The following is a 17,156-nucleotide window of genomic DNA, read 5'->3' on the forward strand; positions in this document are numbered from 1 at the left end:
CTCGAACTGAAACTGTAATGAAACCGGAATATATATGTCCGAACCACAACTGGAATGATCTGGGGTTTTAGTTTCAGTTCGGCCCGGAATGAAACCTTTCGGTTCACTTTCAGTTCTCGAACTGAAACTGGAATGAAACCGGAGCATATCTATCCGAACCGTAACTCGAATGATCTGAGGTTGGACTTCTAGTTCGGCCCGGAATGAAACCCTTCTGTTCATTTTTATTTCTCGAACTAAAATTGGAACGAAACCGGAGTATATCTACCCGAACTGTAAATGGATGGTCTGAACTTTCACTTCCAGTTTGGCCCGGAATGAAAGTTTTCAGTTTTCAACATACTTGTTCACACATAAACACATGTGCAGATGTAACAAACAAGTTCTTATGGGTTGGCAACCATGGCAGGTTCCAGCTTTGTTGTTATTTGTTTTTTTACAATAGAGGATAAGGAAACTCTTGTTCTTTTTTAATTTCTGAAAGTAGCGTATGACATCACAGTACAGTAACCAAATTGTAGTTAAACAAATACATTTATGAAAGTAACGTATGTCATCACAGTACAGCAACCAAACTGTAGTTAATAAAACAGATACAATTCTATGTGAGCTGTGGCTAGCTTCATAAGTGTGTCCATTTTCGTGCAAAACTACATCAATAAGATTAATACACATTAGATTTTCCTATGGCAGCAAATTTTCCAATTCATGGAAAATGGCATTTACTCTTTCGTATTACTCTTTTGTATGTAATTACATAATTTTGTTTGGTTTTCTGAATTCCTGAAAATAGAAAATTAAAATAAAATAGTGTATGAACTGTTAATTTATGAAAAACGGAATAAGCATCTATCCTCGATGGATATTTTCACACCTACAATAACCATGGATTAAAGAAAAATCACTTAAAAATATGCTTCACAAACTTTGGTTGATTGTAAATGATACATGTCATAATTTTGTAGTACGAGTTCCTCCTCCTCGTATGTAACCTCGTATTTGCACTTTAACAGCTATTATTTAAATTTTGAATAAAAAAGGAAATTAGGTCATACATAAATCTTACAATGTTAATCTTTTAAATGTCTTTCCAAACAAGAATTATGAAAAACGACAGCAAACATGTGAGCATTAAAAACAATGACTATTGACCTTCCTCCTCGACGAACTCGTAAACACTACTGGAGCTAATAGAGGAACTGAAAGAATTTTCATCTTGGTTTAAGGTTGGCAAGTGCTGATCAGAACGCTTTTGGAATAAAGCATTCGTCCGCAAGACCATGAGATCATCAAGTGCTGGAGAGGAAAGGTTGTACCTCAAATCTGACATTACAAACTTCACACTTGAGAACAACCGCTCCACGCTTACCTGGGTGGCAGGTGCAGCCAAAACCACCGGTGTCGGGAAAAATGCATCCGGGAAAAGTGCGCTCTCGCAATAGAAGTGGGAAAATGCACCCTCTCAAGAGTAACCACAATGAAAAGTGGGGAAAATGCGCATTGCACTTGCCTTCCCCAGTTACCCATTGAAAGAAAATGTATTGTGGTTTAAGCCGACAGTGTGTCGATCAAACTTCTTTCGTGACCGCAGAACCAATGACCACCACTCTTGGACAATGCCGATATGAGAATTGTTTCTTGAATTGCGCTGCAGCTGTGGTGAAAAACACGATTCCAATGTGGATTTGACTAATATCTTGTATGAACAGGGTTATTTATAGTACCTGGATTTAAACAGTTTGATGGCATGGCAGTCGGGTAGGAGGCCACGTGATTGGTTGGGAACGGGAATGCAATGCGATGTAAGGCACTATTGGAAAATACATACTTCCTGTTCCCTTCCTACAGGTGGTGACGCAATAGAAACTGGACCTAACGGACGTAGTGACTAGTGAGTCACCTACTGACTATTTGAATCAACAATGTTATTTTTTTATGTTGTAACAATATTACATTTATTTTGTTATAATTGAAATCTGGGCTATAAAATATAAAAAATGACACCAAACACGACCAAGATATACGAATTACAAACATATTGCCACTCAGAAGTAATAACTACGTATCCATATTATTATGTAGTGTATTGGAAGCAATGAGTTCGTGTTTGGTGTCATTTTTCACACTTATTTCATACAATGTTTAGGTATATAAAATATTGAGAATTCAGGGGGTACACAGAAATATTCAATTATGTCAAGGGGGGACTCTCAGGCAAAAAAAAAATGAGAAACACTGCCTTAATGGCATTTCGGATCTTATCTATTTCCAAATATTCGGATCTGGCAGCCCCCAAAATACCAAATTGTTCACTACGAAGTTTTATTCCGAAACAAAACTTAAACTGAAAGTACACGGAGGGTTATGGTGCACCAGAATGTAGCAAAACATTTCAGTTCAGGTGCGCACCGGAAATGTTCACAACGAGGTTTCATTTCGGAACTGAACTGAAGCTGAAAGTACACGGAGGGTTATGGTGCACCAGAATGTAGCGAAACATTTCAGTTCAGGTTCGGGTGCGAACCAAAAGTGTTCACAATGAAGTTTCATTCCGGAACTGAACTGAAACTGAAAGTACACGGAGGGTTATGGTGCACCAGAATGTAGCGAAACATTTCAGTTCAGGTTCGGGTGCGAACCAAAAGTGTTCACAATGAAGTTTCATTCCGGAACTGAACTGAAACTGAAAGTACACGGAGGGTTATGGTGCACCAGAATGTAGCGAAACATTTCAGTTCAGGTTCGGGTGCGAACCAAAAGTGTTCACAGTGAGGTTTCATTCCGGAACTGAACTGAAACTGAAAGTACATGGAGGGTTATGGTGCACCAGAATGTAGCGAAACATTTCAGTTCAGGTTCGCGTGCGAACCAAAAGTGTTCACAATGAGGTTTCATTCCGGAACTGAACTGAAACTGAAAGTACACGGAGGGTTATGGTGCACCGGAATATAGCGAAACATTTCAGTTCAGGTTCGGGTGCGAACCAAAAGTTTTCACAATGAGGTTTCATTCCGGAACTGAACTGAAACTGAAAGTACACGGAGGGTTATGGTGCACCAGAATGTAGCGAAACATTTCAGTTCAGGTTCGAGTGCGAACTATAAGTCGAACTGGAGCATGTTTCAGTTCGAGTTCAAATTCGGTTCGCAGTCCCTGGTTATAACTGTACAAGAAGTTCTACCTGATATGCATAGTTTAGCAACTTTAACTCAAGTTGTCACACTAATAACAAAATCCTACTGCAGAATGTGCTAAATGTCAGAAATGTAAATTCATTTGGCAGAATATACAACCTATGCCACAGAAGTATCACTTGAAATACAATAATTTATCAATGTGTTCCAACCTAATGATATATAGAGCTATAGTAAAATTCATCAGTTTATTTATGAATATTTGGTTGCAATGGTTTTGGATGGCTTTTCAGTGTCATATTTTTAACATTTGTTATGTATAGTTACATATAACTTACATTTGACTGTAACATATAACCCTGAAACAGCTATGAACAGAAATTAAATGTCGAAAAATTGAACCGTAAGTTGAGGACTCCTGAATATGAGACCTTAAACAAGAATTTATCAAAATGTATCCAAGATAAACCATATTGTCGTTCACAACATAAATACTTTGTAGTAGGGCTGAGTCAATACTGCTGTAACACTACTGATACCAGTAATAGTAATATCAGCAACACAAATCGGTACCAGCAGATACTTTTTTACAGTTCAGAGATCTCATGGGGGTCTGCAGAAATGTCACATAACCCTTTTGCGGAGTCAAAATATTCTCGGAACTATGTAAAATGCACAACTTATTTATTTTTCCAACAGCATATTGAGAAAAGAAATGGACTTTGTGATTAGATGGATGTCTCATGTAAAATCATTAATGTTTCTGAGAAGAATCCTGGCAGAGTGCTATGATACAGTTCATATGTAAAAATTGTAAATATTTTGAACAACTCTGAACTGTTACAATTTTCAATCATCATTATTCATGAGAATTGCTAAGCATTAAAATAAACATAAATAAATTAGCACTGTTATGGTAACAATATTCTTGCACTTTATCAATAATGTCTATCCAGCAATATAGCATTGTAAAGGGCGCTACAAGACCCCAGAAAATGCAAATAACTAAAAGGTTATGCATTTTATTCAGAACATACATATATGAATACATAGCATGATTTATAATACACATGTCTGTATTACATACATTGAAAATGTCAAGCACGGCCGTCCAGGCCGATTTTAACTTGATGCTGCATATTTGTAATGAACACATTCCTCTGCATTAACCTCATGTGCTCCACAGAAGGCGAAGATACTGTAGAGCAGGGGGGTCTTCAACCCATGGCCCGCTGGCCAGCAGAGCCCTTTGCCGTGGCCTGTGCCTGTTTGAAAACCGGATTAAGTAAATGGTAAATGGCAGCATCTTACAATTCTCAACACCATAGTGTAGCATCGTGGCCCGCGAGCGTCACTGAAATTGTTAATGTGGCCTGCACTGTCTGACGAGTTGAAGACCCCCTGCTGTAGAGAGTGCCAACTACAGCCGAAAACAAGAGTGCAAATGCAACAATGATGCAGATCATTATTATCATGCTACATTGTTACTCACTGTTATGGCCACACATTGTTACTTACCACCAGCTGACTTTATTTCCTTCCTTTCCCAAAATTCTTTTTACCGTATGTTTCATATTTGCACATTTTCAACAAACTGAGATATTCATATTGACCAGCGAAAGAATCACTCTGTACTATTCACTGTATCTAGAAATTCCATAATTTTAATTTCAAATGAAACCATACAGTACAAGTGTTACATGAGTATACTACGTTATGTGTACACCATGAGTAGTACCCATGTGCTTCTTCCAGGTACTTCTCTGTTTGAAAGCTTTTTCACATAGATTGCAGGTAAAAGGCTTCTCTCCTGTATGGGTGCGCATGTGTACTGCCAAATGGGAACGATAGTTAAATGGTTTGGAGCACACGGAGCACACATGTTTAGCCCTTCGTTGACTTGTAACTTCTGCAATAATATTTGATGTAGAAAATCTGAAAACAAAATACACATCTTGTTTTTATTTCTACCGTAATGGGAAAACTATTATCAACACAACATTACATGGAATATACAATTACAAAACAACATACATTAAAAAAAAAATGAAAAAAAAAAACTTATATTTTTGCATCCATCATGAATGGAAGGGTACTAGCAAATCCTTACAATGGATAAGAAGGTAAAAAGGAGGTCAGTGACAAGATGGTGTAAAGGGATGAGCTTTTTTCAAGACACTCCAACATCAATTGCTCTTATGTGTTTTAAACCTTGGAAATTGCATTCCGGCTTGCAAGCAAGATTCTGGTATCTGTAACCATACCTTGTGTAATCCTATGTGGGATTTGCGTTCCGTGTCATTATTAAACAAGTGCTATAAATGATATGAGACTAGCATTTAACCTTTTACAGTACAGTGTGGCCAGAAAGTCCCTTTACACCCAAACTAATAGCGTGTAACAATGTAAGATATTTAAGATTTTTACCTTGGCCGCCTCGAAGTCCGGCCCTTACGACACCAGACAATGCCCTGTGGGGTATCATCAAATCCCCCATCAGGAAGAAGCGGTACGTGGACAATGATGCTCTGCGGGCAAGTGTGCTTGAAGCCTTCCAGCTTGTGATGCTGCAGTTGCTAAAGCGGATGAGTAGGAGGACATGGAGGCGTATCAAGCTTTGCAGGGATCATGGAGGTGCACATACGGATGTTTTGGACAACTAACTGTAAATGTTATTACTGTAGCGATGAAATAAATGGAGGTGTAAAGGGACTTTCTGGCCACCCTGTACATACACATCCTAATCACTCATTCGCCAGTAAACTATGTAGGATACTGTGACCATCTAATTTTGCCTGAGAAGCAAATGTCTTCCCACAAACCAGGCAGTAAAATGGCTTGTCTGACGAATGCACCTTCAAGTGGCGTTTCAAATTACTGTTGCAGCTGAAATGACGTGAACACCAATGGCAACCAAAGGGCTTCTCTCCCGTGTGCACCCTCACATGCGTTGAGAGATGGTACGGTTTATCGAACCGCTTGGAACACCATGAGCACACGTAATTCTTGTTTCGAATTTTGGTGCCCTCTGAAAGTGTCCCGTTGACATCCACAGCAGATGGCTCTGAACTGAAAGTAAAACAATGATGGATTCTTTGCATGAATGTCATCTCTTATTCAAATTACAATTCTTGTACAGAATGATAAATTGATTAATGAAGAGCTAGATGAAGGATAAAGCAGCCCTTTGAGGGTCAAGGTGCGCAAGGCACCATAACCTGAATCTTCTACCTCCACTGCCTTTTTCATTTTCAAGCAGTTCCCACTTGTCCTCTTGATGCTGGATACACATCAAGGATTAAACGTGTGACCATATGCCCCAAAGAAAAGAACACAATCCACATGCAATCTTCATTTGAAATTTTTGATTGTTTAAATTACCATCTACTTATTCTAATGGAGTAAGAAGTGACCACTTTGGAAGGACCTCAAATGTCTACCTCACTTTCACATGTTGAATTCTGTAAACTGCATTGAATGTTTAAGGTCACTTCATACTCAGATAGGTTAATTGGGATTGGACTTGCAGATTACATTGGGATCTACTGTACAATGTGACTCCATAGGGAACTGAACCCAGGACCCTTTGATTACAATGAAACAGCAATAGCACTGCACCATGATTCTTTAAAGTCAGAGCTTTTATCACAGGTATGAAGATATTAGTCCTTAAAATACATTTCAAGGGTCGGGGGGGGGGGGGGGAAACACGTAAGTTGACGCTCATCAAATTCCAGAAAAATAAATTCTCATCAACATTAAATGAAGAGGTACCAGAAACACATGTTTTGATGAATGGAAGTGTCAAATGTATGAAACTAAAGAAAGCATGTTGTAAAGTCCAGCACAGCATCAACATGGCAGGAAATGACACTGCTACCTTGCTTATGACAGAAAATTGACTTACTTCGTTCCCCCCCACCCCTTCCTTCATTTAATATTTTTATGTTGAATATGAAAGTGTTTTATCTTTACTGTATGGAAACTTCCATAATAATTTTCAGGAGCCAGGAACTTGGGTGGAAAGATTGAAAGTAAACCACTTAATGTGGTCGAGCACTGAGCTGGACAATTTTCATTTTACATGATTAATCCTATGTTTTGTCGTTAATTTCTGATAGGCAGACTTTTAATTGAAAATTTATTTTGATTGCAGTTTTTAAAACAAGGCAATAGCATGATATTATTTTTATTCCTTGCAATACTGTTAACCACTGGATAGAAATTCATACTCTTCAGGAAATTATGGGCAGTAGACAAAATTGCCACTGTACTTGTAATAACTCTACATTAAATTGCATACATTGGTGGTTACATAGAAATTTCAGCGAAAAATACAGGCTTGACCAGGACTTGAACCTGGGTCTCTGGCATACCATGCCTTACCACTGAGCTACACAGCAGTTCTGGCCTTGGCTGATTTTTTGCTGTCGCTGTTTTACATGTGTGGAATCGTCTCTGTTAGTGCTACCGCAATGGGATCAGTTGCCATTGATACACTGTAGACTATGTACTATGTAGAAATTTCAGTGAAAAATGAGTCCTGGTCGAGCTTACATTTTTCGCTGAAATATCTACATAACACAGATCCCGTGTGTGCCTAATTTTCATGAATTGGTGGTTATGTTTAAAAGAAGGGGTTCAAAATAAATTATCATGTTACCCCACAATTACCTTAATCATTTCTCTATGAGGCAGATAATTTTCAAGAATTACTAGTACACGTATGGTGCACAGTGCACACCATGCTGTATCACATAAATCTTGACTATTGAGACTTCCTTTTCTAATGGTGAACCTTAAACAAATAAATCCACATCCAAATGAGAGAAAGGTGCACCAATTCAACACTTCCAAGCAGTAATATAGGCACCAACACCTTAATATAGTCAACCTTCCCTTTATATGGTTGGCATTAGTATTTTCTGTCAAGCACCTCGGAGCGTCTCACTTCCCCAGAACACAGAGCTCACTGTGGAAGACTTAAATTTTAACACAACGGAATTAAACAACTTTCTGATTTTCCTATTATAGTGTACCATGGACTCATGGTTTCTGTTTCAGCAAAGACATATTTGTGTATATAATGTACACTGAATACAATGTTCCACATTGAGATATTAGGTCCAATTTATTGAAATATCCATTTCCATGAAAACGAGTAACCATGAAACGAAATGGAGAATTGTTTCAACAATACTCATGGATACAAAAGCTGCAAACTGCATATTTTAAGAACTCTTAACGATTTTTTATGACTGGTACGAAACTAAATGTTTGGGGCAGCCCTTTAACTAGTTTTCCTGATAAGATTTATTTTTGTACATATCTATAAATTTGAAAAGCCTACACTTAATGATTCAAAGGAGAAGATACAATACTCATATTGCATTGTAAATAAACCAATTAACTTTCTACTGATACCAACTTTATTGATATAAATTATACCTATACAATTAACAAATTTACTTTATATAACATTTAGCATATAACAGCATAACTGTGCTGTGAACTACACACAGTATATATAAAATTATTGGTGTGCACAGGCTTGTACCACCATAGAAACAGTGTATCAGATCATGCTGTATATCTTTCTAAGTTTCCATTGAAGCTACACATCATCTGCCAAGATAATACGTCTCTAGGAGGAGTTGCCTATTGACAGCTACATTCATAATCAATATGCCTTAAAAAAGAAGAAGATAAAGGCATGGTGGTGGTTCAGATGAAGCAAAGCAACATTAGAAGTGACTACTAGCAGGTATTCATCTCATCTTCTCACCTACTATGGGGGGTTCTGGTGGATCCCACTTTAAACTGTTGATCTGGTCCCAATTAGCCTATCTGAGCATGAAGTGGACTTGAAACAAACCAATAAATCAAGAAGGATGTGATGAGATGAGACAGATCTGGTTTGTTGGTAAAAAGTGATGCAGCACTGGTTAATTTGAGGCAGGCAAATTCTTACTTCCTGAAGCTAGTTTGTTGTACTATTTGAATGCAGAATCATTAAATAATCAGTACTCTCACTGATAAATCACAATTCCGCAATCAATGGTCAAATAACTATAAACCAATGATTCCAAAAATCAAATAAGAATTGTACTTTTGCATGTATGCTAAATCATCACAAGAAACACTACACGTAAAAGTTAAACACAAAAATCACTTTAAACAAATTTCACAATGCTTGGAAATTTATTTGTAAGAATCCACTGCACATAAGGAATCTCATAACACACACTACTATTTTTCACAGAAACCAAACATTCACTTTTATAAGCAACAATAATAAAGAATGCATCATTAAGTAATGGCATTTCTTAGTAATGTTTAATCATTCTTATTGTTACAGTTAAAGAAACATTTCACATTTTTAAAATTTCTTTTGTTACCTGAATATGCTTCAGAAGTAAATTAAAATTATTTCAGTAGAATAAAAAAGTGTAATATGTCTGGCATGTTTATGAATAAAACCACATTTCAAAAACCAGCCTTTATAGTTCATAGTGCCATACTCTCCGAAACACTTAAGTTCTTAAGTCTTAGTACAGTTCTTGGATAGGTGAGAATACAGTACATAAAAAAAAAATAGTCATATCAAATATCATCTTACATGTTTTCTTATTTTTTCCTTATTTTGTGACTTTATTCCACTTTTTGTTGAAGGAAATGGTGAGGATAAATTTTGATCAAATAAAATTTGATACATGACATTTAAAAATTAGAATATGCCCAAGGTGGAATCTTTGGTGATGAGATTGTGTGAGCAGACCACTCAATGTGTTTCCTTTACTTGATATAAAAACTCTATTTCAAGATATTGTTATAACTTTATGCATATTGAGGTGCATGGCAGAACTTTGTTATATTCAAGTAAATACCTTCAACAATTTTTTCTCGACTTAACACATTGCATACTGCACATGAGACTTCAAATAATTGAAATAGTCACAACAACAAGAGAGCACTTCCTTTACATGATAGGGGAAAGAATTTAGAAACTCAGAACTTGGGCAAGGAAACAAAATAATGAATCAGGCTATGAGTATCCAATTCATTTTGTGAAGTGTAAGTTCGACTGCAAACTCTACAACAAAATGGTTTATCTGGCGTGTGAATTATCATGTGCTTCTTAAGGTTTCCCTTCTGATTAAATCTTCGTCCACATATGGAACAGCTGAATGGCTTCTCTCCGGTATGTATTCTTACGTGTTTCTTCAAATCTTTTGGACTAAAAAACTGTTTAGAGCAAAATGGACAATCTTTTCTCTTGTTGTGGACGTTGATAGCACCACAGTGCAACAAAGAATCACCCACCATGGCAGTGCTTGAGGACCTAACAAAAATGAAATGGAAGTGTAAAATTCATAGCAAGAACAACACTTGAACATAGATTCGCAGACAAAATCATACATGGAAGGTATCAACTATCAAGTAGGAAGGCACTTAGTGGAAAGGTTCCCATGAAAGCATGCAGTAAAGAAGCGAATAGCAGTCGAGCTCTATGCCAAGTTGTCACTTGCCATGTTGGAGAGTGGAAATTGCTTGCGCTCAAAGCCTAGGGAGAGCAGAATTTGGCAGGTGGAAGATGCTGCAAGTATTGGCTGCATTTGACAGAATGATCAGCTCATTATACACGATTACAGGGCACAACTCTGTTGCCTTCCAAACACAGTTGTAGATGATGGGTTTCACTTAACGAACAATTCTCAAGTTGCCTTCCGAACACAGTTGTAGATGATGAGTTTCACTTAATGCACAATTCTCAAACACCTTTTTGGTCAAGCCCTACCCTTTTCTTTCGACATCAGGCTAAATGCTTCCATTGTTAGATTAGGCATGTTAGGCTTGTTTGTCTCTTCGCATAAATAATACCTTTTTGGTCAAGCTCTGGAAAATTGCAGTGTATATATGCTAATATATATGCTAAGAGCCTTAAACCTAATATGCCTAACCTAACAATGAAAGCAATCCATACTTACGTGAGAAGAGACACAATCTTCATCAATTTCATATCATCACTCATTCTCATCTTTGCAATTAGCCAAAAGTTGTAGAAAAGCAAAGTAAAATAAACTAATCAACCATGCAATCCCATTTGCTGAAAGCTTTGGCCTGGAAACTCATCGGTTTGAGCAGACCACGGATCCAGTGACAGAAGGGAAGCTCCTGTTATGTTTGGTTCTAGTAAATTACACATATACGACAGTAAAAAACCAGTGGGCCTAGTACTGCTCTCAAATTCTACATTGGTGATTGGTTACATTGTAGCATTTCAGAAACATGTATGCCAAACTTACCACCTGCTTCCTTAAGCAGATGTACAGATTCTTTGCAAAGCACCCTGGCATGGGAAAAACATCTGAGTGGTGTAGGAGTGGGTGAGAAATTGAACAGATTGCACAGCTTCGGTCGCTTTTTCCCCATTGAATGATAATATCCTGTTTGACATGAGTTCATATTAAAATAGACTTTGGTTGGTATTGCATATTGTGTCAGCATCAATTGCATCGGCAGTAACGTAGTCCATAACCACTAATACAAACTCCAATGCTCTGATCTTCATGGAGGTGTCCATGGTAATATGCCACGTGCCAATGAACTATGTCATCTTGCCTGTTATTTCATAGCAGCATTTAAATTGATGAAGGAAAAATATCTGCTGGCTTTAAAGTTTTGGGATGACCATCGAGATACCTGCTTCTTTGCCCCCTTCTATAAATGCCAGTGGGAATACAATATTCTTCATTTATACAGGAAGAGTTGTGTTCAGTTGTCAGTAAAACCCATGAAGACTTCTGGAGTCCACAGCGACCAGAAACATGTAGGTCATATTGAAAAGTTAAACTGATAACTGGGATAAAGAAACTTTTTTCCTGGAAGAGATCAGAGACGTTTGATCATTCCTCCCCAGCATGTTCCAAAATAGGGATAGGGATGGGGTGGGGGTGCCATATATTTTTGTCAAAGAGCCATAAATCAAAATCACTGGGGAAATGGAAATCTTTCTTGTGCAGAATCCAGGATAAACCACCAACCAACTCCATGACGGTGATCCACCTAAAAGAATCAGCAACATCGGAGTCGTCTTGAGTGATGGACAAGTGGCACTTCACTCTCTCAGACAAGATTGGATGGAAGATAAAGGTTAAGTTTCTTTCCTTCTGTCCAGATCTGTACTGTAACTATGTATATAGGCCTATATATAGTTCCATAGATCAATCGAAGTGCAATCACTTTTTGTAATGAAATAAATTTGTGGTTCACAGTTTAATTCTATCAACTGATTGTGGGATTCAAGTAAGGGTGTCTTGTACTGTTACAATCAAAAAAATGTGGATGCTAACATTGTCAAGTCAACTTCAAGGACTAGCACTTAGCATGCAATGTTAATTGGACATTATCCATGGTCTAGTACTTTAAACTACACAGTGGAACCTTGATTTTATATTTTTCAAGGCTCCAAGCTGAAAAAAAAAATGTGGGAAAATGTAAAATCGACGAATAAGTTTCGTTGTATTGGGACCATCAAGAATGAATGTATACTGCGGGAAAAATGTAAAAAAAAATGTAAAGTCTGGGAACGTAAAATCGAGATTCCACTGTACTTATTCTAACACTGTGTTTCGAGAGAGCACCTCTTCTTTCATCTTCAGAACTTAAATGTGACCCACCAACAGTGGATGGTTGCAGCTGTCGTCATTCCAAGATAGTTGCAACAAACAGTTGATTTCTCCAGTGACACGATCAGGAAATCAAGTTTTCGTACCTTTCAACCAATGTTAAACGTGTTTTAATCTTCCCACATTTCAGTCTTATCTCCTATTCTTGAAGAAGGATTTAGATCAAACCAATCATTCTGGACAAAACAAGGTACATGTAGTGACATTGTCTATAAAGTTGATAACTACAGTTTTACAAGTAAAAAAAAAAAAGTTACAATTTAGGAGATCATGCTCTCCTTTTCAGATGAAATATAATTTAAGAAATTGACTGGGAAAGTAAGAAAAATTTGCAGAACAATATTACCCAAAAGGAGTCATAACTCACATCCTATTTTCAAACTCATCATTTCACTGCCTACCAAGATTCAGTTAATGAGGCATATTTTTCCATTTCTATCTCACACATCACATGAATGTATTAAGCTATGATCATGAAATTCTTTTTCGGACGAATAACTTCTGCTACAAAGTGTACAAAAGAATGGTTTGTCTGGCCTGTGCACACTCACATGAGTCTTTAAATTGTCCTTTCGGCTGAAATTCTTATTGCATATCAAGCAACTAAAAGGTTTCTCTCCAGTGTGACTTCTCACATGCCTCTTAAGTTTTGCTGTAGAATAAAACTGTTTTGAGCAAAAACCACATTCATGCATTTTTCCTCTAATCTCTGGAGTTTGAAGGGCCAAAACGGTCACAGGCGATGATTTGCTGAAAGTAAAACAGAAATAAAACTAACAACACTGTTGCAACATTGCTTACTTATTTGAATACCCTACACCAACGATTTTCAGGTAGCTTTCACATTCAAGCAACATGCAATATGGGGTTTTTACACCAAAGTGAAGCGTGCTGCTCCACCCTGTAAAAAAAAAAAAAAAAAAAAATCCAGCCTTCACTGTTTATGTCCTAACAACTCACCAAGGCAACATGGTGCACATTATTGAGAAAATGGCCCAGTCCGAATAACATGCAAGAGAGAACTAACAAGTGCAACATGTCACCTGTTGTGGGCTGCTTTAGTTTGCTCATACCTGCTGAGTGTACCCTTAAGGTACATCAAGATTTACATGCCTATGTAAATATTTGTTAATGGCGATTAAATTACATCAATTGATTGAGTTGGTGTTTTAAGTCCACTTAATGCACAGTAAGGCTAATTGGGACTGGGCCTAAAGTTTAAAGTTGGATCCGAACCACTATGTACCTCCCCTGGGTATCAAACCCGGGACCCGTTGATTGCAAGGAGAGATTGAATTATATGGATAAAGGGCAATTGCAAATACAAACGAACACAACAATCCTATTTTGTCTGCCAGAATAGTGTACCCAGGGTTGATAACAAAAAATGAATTTCTAAGGTATCTTATTATGTTTTTGTTTTTGTAAATCTCAAATGTTTCAGCCAATAAATATTAGGTTTTAAAGCAGCATGTTAAAACTATTGTATAACTATGGACACGTGACACATTATAAGACATTAAAAAAGTTGAAACATGAATACATTTTATTTGGATTTTTTATTTACTTTTCTGGCACTTTTGGTTAATCGCAATTACCAGGATGAATGATTAGATGAAACCAACGAAAGAACAACGTTCTTTGTGTTGACAAACGTTTGCTGCGAATTTTGCTATGGAAGATCAGATGGACCAGAGAGTGTGTGTGAAATTGTGTTTCCTATTAGGGTAAACTGCAGCTGAGTGTGTAGTGATGCTTAAAGAAGCATTTAAAGAAGACACTCTAGGTAAAACGCAAGTGTACGAGTGGTTTGCACGTTTCGAAAAGGGGGAAATGTCAGTGGAAGACCAACCGCGATCTGGACGACCTGCCACAGCAAGAAATGACGAAAGCATTGAAAAAGTGCGAAATGCTGTTTACGAAGATCGTCGTCGTACTATTGAAGAGATTGCTGATGTGACGTTTTTGTCTTGGAGTTCGTGCCAGCGAATTTTAACAGAGGACCTGAACATGAAACGTGTTGCCGCCAAATTTGTGCCTCGGTTGTTCAGGGACGATCAAAAAGACATTCGCCTCATTCTGTGCTGTGACCTGAAGGAGCAAGTACAAAATGACCTGGATTATTTTTCTCATGTTGTGACAGGTGATGAGAGTTGATGTTACAGTTACGATCCGGAAACCAAGCAGCAGTCAAGCAGTGGCAAACTCCGAATTCGCCGAGACCGAAAAAAGCACATCAGGTGCGATCACACATGAAAACAACGCTCATTTGTTTCTTTGATGTGCAAGGGATTGTTCACAAGGATTTTTTTTCCTCAAGGTCAAACTGTTAATTAGGATTTCTACATGGGTGTGTTGAGGCGATTGCATGAAAATGTGCAGCGAAACGTCCAGAAATGTGGAAGCATGGCGACTGGTTGCCCCCACCCACACTGCTGTGCGTGTCCAACAGTTTTTGGCGAAAAACCAAATGCCAGTTGTTCCTCACCCACCATATTCACCGGACCTTGCACCTTTAATTTTTTTTATTTTTTTTTATTTCTCCGCATGAAGAACGAGCTCAAAGGCAAAAGCTTTGCCAATGGGGCTGAAGTTCAGGAACATGTGCTTCAGGCCTTGTACAATAAATTAAATATCCCAGTTGAGGACTTCCAAAAATGTTTCAAGCAATGGGAACGCTGTTTGGATAAGTGCATCGCATCAAATGGACAATACTTTGAAGGAGACTAAGGTATTTGTAACTCAAAGTTAATAAAACTCATCTTTTTTGGAATATTCCGTTTTTTTTTTTGTTTTTTTTGTTTTTTTTTTGCAAATTACGGTTTCTTTTGGGTTCTTACCGTGTCTACCCTAGTTCTTTCTATGACCAGCAAACACTGAAAAGTGACATATTGCTTTGTGTTGTTACGCTGAAGGACACATCCTGTGACTTTCAACAAAGCCATGGTGAGATCGATGCAGGAAGATGGGAAAGTAGAAGGACTCCTTTTTACAAAAACTAGGGACCAACATTGGAAACAACAGTAACTTGTTTTCAGAGGCACAACAAACAGAACTTTTTGAAAGAACATTACCATTTTACAGTAATGTCAAGAAGAACAGCTAGACATGGAGACCCTTCTCAAATTCAGTGAACTCAGCCATGACTCCTCTGTTTAAAGGATCACTGACCAGACACCACTTAACTTCTTATAATTTCAAGAATTTGCTTAATTTATTAAGTGGCTGAGCTGATACAGTGGCAAATTCATGGCCTTTGGGGATGGGAGGATTCCTTTTTATTGTATGAAGCTGTAGCGTTGATCCCAGTCATCCTTAGCCTATAGATGTGAGTAAAAGGAAATGTTCTTGAAATAGACTGTTACAATAGGACGAATTACAAAAAGTTTGTATTTCATGCTAGGTGTTGTCAACATAAACTGAAAAAGGAACAACATGTATCTTGTTTTTGTCTTCCAAATTTTCAGATTGATCTTCCTTAGGGAGAAAGAATAAAACATGGTTAAACTACATTGTAACTAAAGATATCGGTTTGGCGGTTACGTGGAGATAGGTAATTTACTCTGATAAGCTTACTTTTCATTATTTCTGCGCAAATTTTTTTTGCGATCGATTTAACTAGTTTAAAACTTGATAATCCGATCATGATTAGAGATGAGCTCTTTGCATCTGCATGATTGACATGAAGTTTTATTTTCTGCAGAAACTACAGAGAGAGAGAACTAAAAAGCTGGTTTTGCAGAAAGAAGTTATATAAAAAGTTTTAAAAAATCTAAAAAAAGATGACACATTACTGTTACAATTAATTTGTATGAGAATATTTAACTGTTCTCCAGTGTAACATTATATGTACAAGTTTAAGACGACGCAAAAAAGCAAGTTTTCTCAACGCGAAGCCCTGGAATTTATCAAGGTAATGCAAAGTAAAGAAGTAGCATTACAATTACTTATGTAATTGTGATAATGCATTCCTAATGCAAGTACCAAAAAAAGTAAAGTGTTATTTGCATTACATTATTCCTTTTTATGTGGGATTCATAATTATCTTGGTGATTATTTGCTTTATTTTCCACACATAAATGATATTAGTAAACTTATGTACACATATTTGCGTGTAGTGTGTGTTACTCACTATATAATATAATCAATACTAAATTAGTATAAAATTGGACTTAGTTACGTGAGTGAGTATGAAGTTTTGAAAACAACGTTTTGGGGTACAACTGCCCTCTTCTTCAGGTTCTTATTTTCTCTAGGCACTAATCATTATGCCGCATCACGAAGTGTTAAAAAGGATTAGGTTAGAGTTTGGGTTAAGGAACACTTAAAATAA

General features: G+C 37.3%; 1 protein-coding gene across 23 annotated transcripts in view; it reads right to left on the minus strand.

Moving 5' to 3' along the window:
- Positions 1–17,156, minus strand: part of LOC145992030 (uncharacterized) — a 360,413-nt gene that overhangs the window by 225,825 nt on the left and 117,432 nt on the right. Inside the window, exon 4 of one of the 23 annotated variants that reach the window (XR_014442121.1) lies at positions 4,653–5,069. The exons of 18 other annotated variants lie outside the window; for them this stretch is intronic. Coding sequence is in view for 4 of the 5 variants with exons in the window: in XM_083128099.1 (XP_082984225.1) it covers positions 10,143–10,476 (334 nt within the window). In the remaining variant the exon portion in view is untranslated. Of the gene's footprint in view, positions 1–4,446; positions 5,070–5,122; positions 6,204–9,628; positions 10,477–13,245; positions 13,574–17,156 lie in introns of those variants that run through there. 4 more of the 23 variants (XM_083128121.1, XM_083128105.1, XM_083128099.1 and 1 more) reach the window with 4 other exon arrangements.

The sequence above is a fragment of the Lepisma saccharinum genome, chromosome 9 (genome assembly GCF_977018435.1).
Source record: "Lepisma saccharinum chromosome 9, izLepSacc3.1, whole genome shotgun sequence".
Lineage (NCBI taxonomy): Eukaryota > Metazoa > Arthropoda > Insecta > Zygentoma > Lepismatidae > Lepisma > Lepisma saccharinum.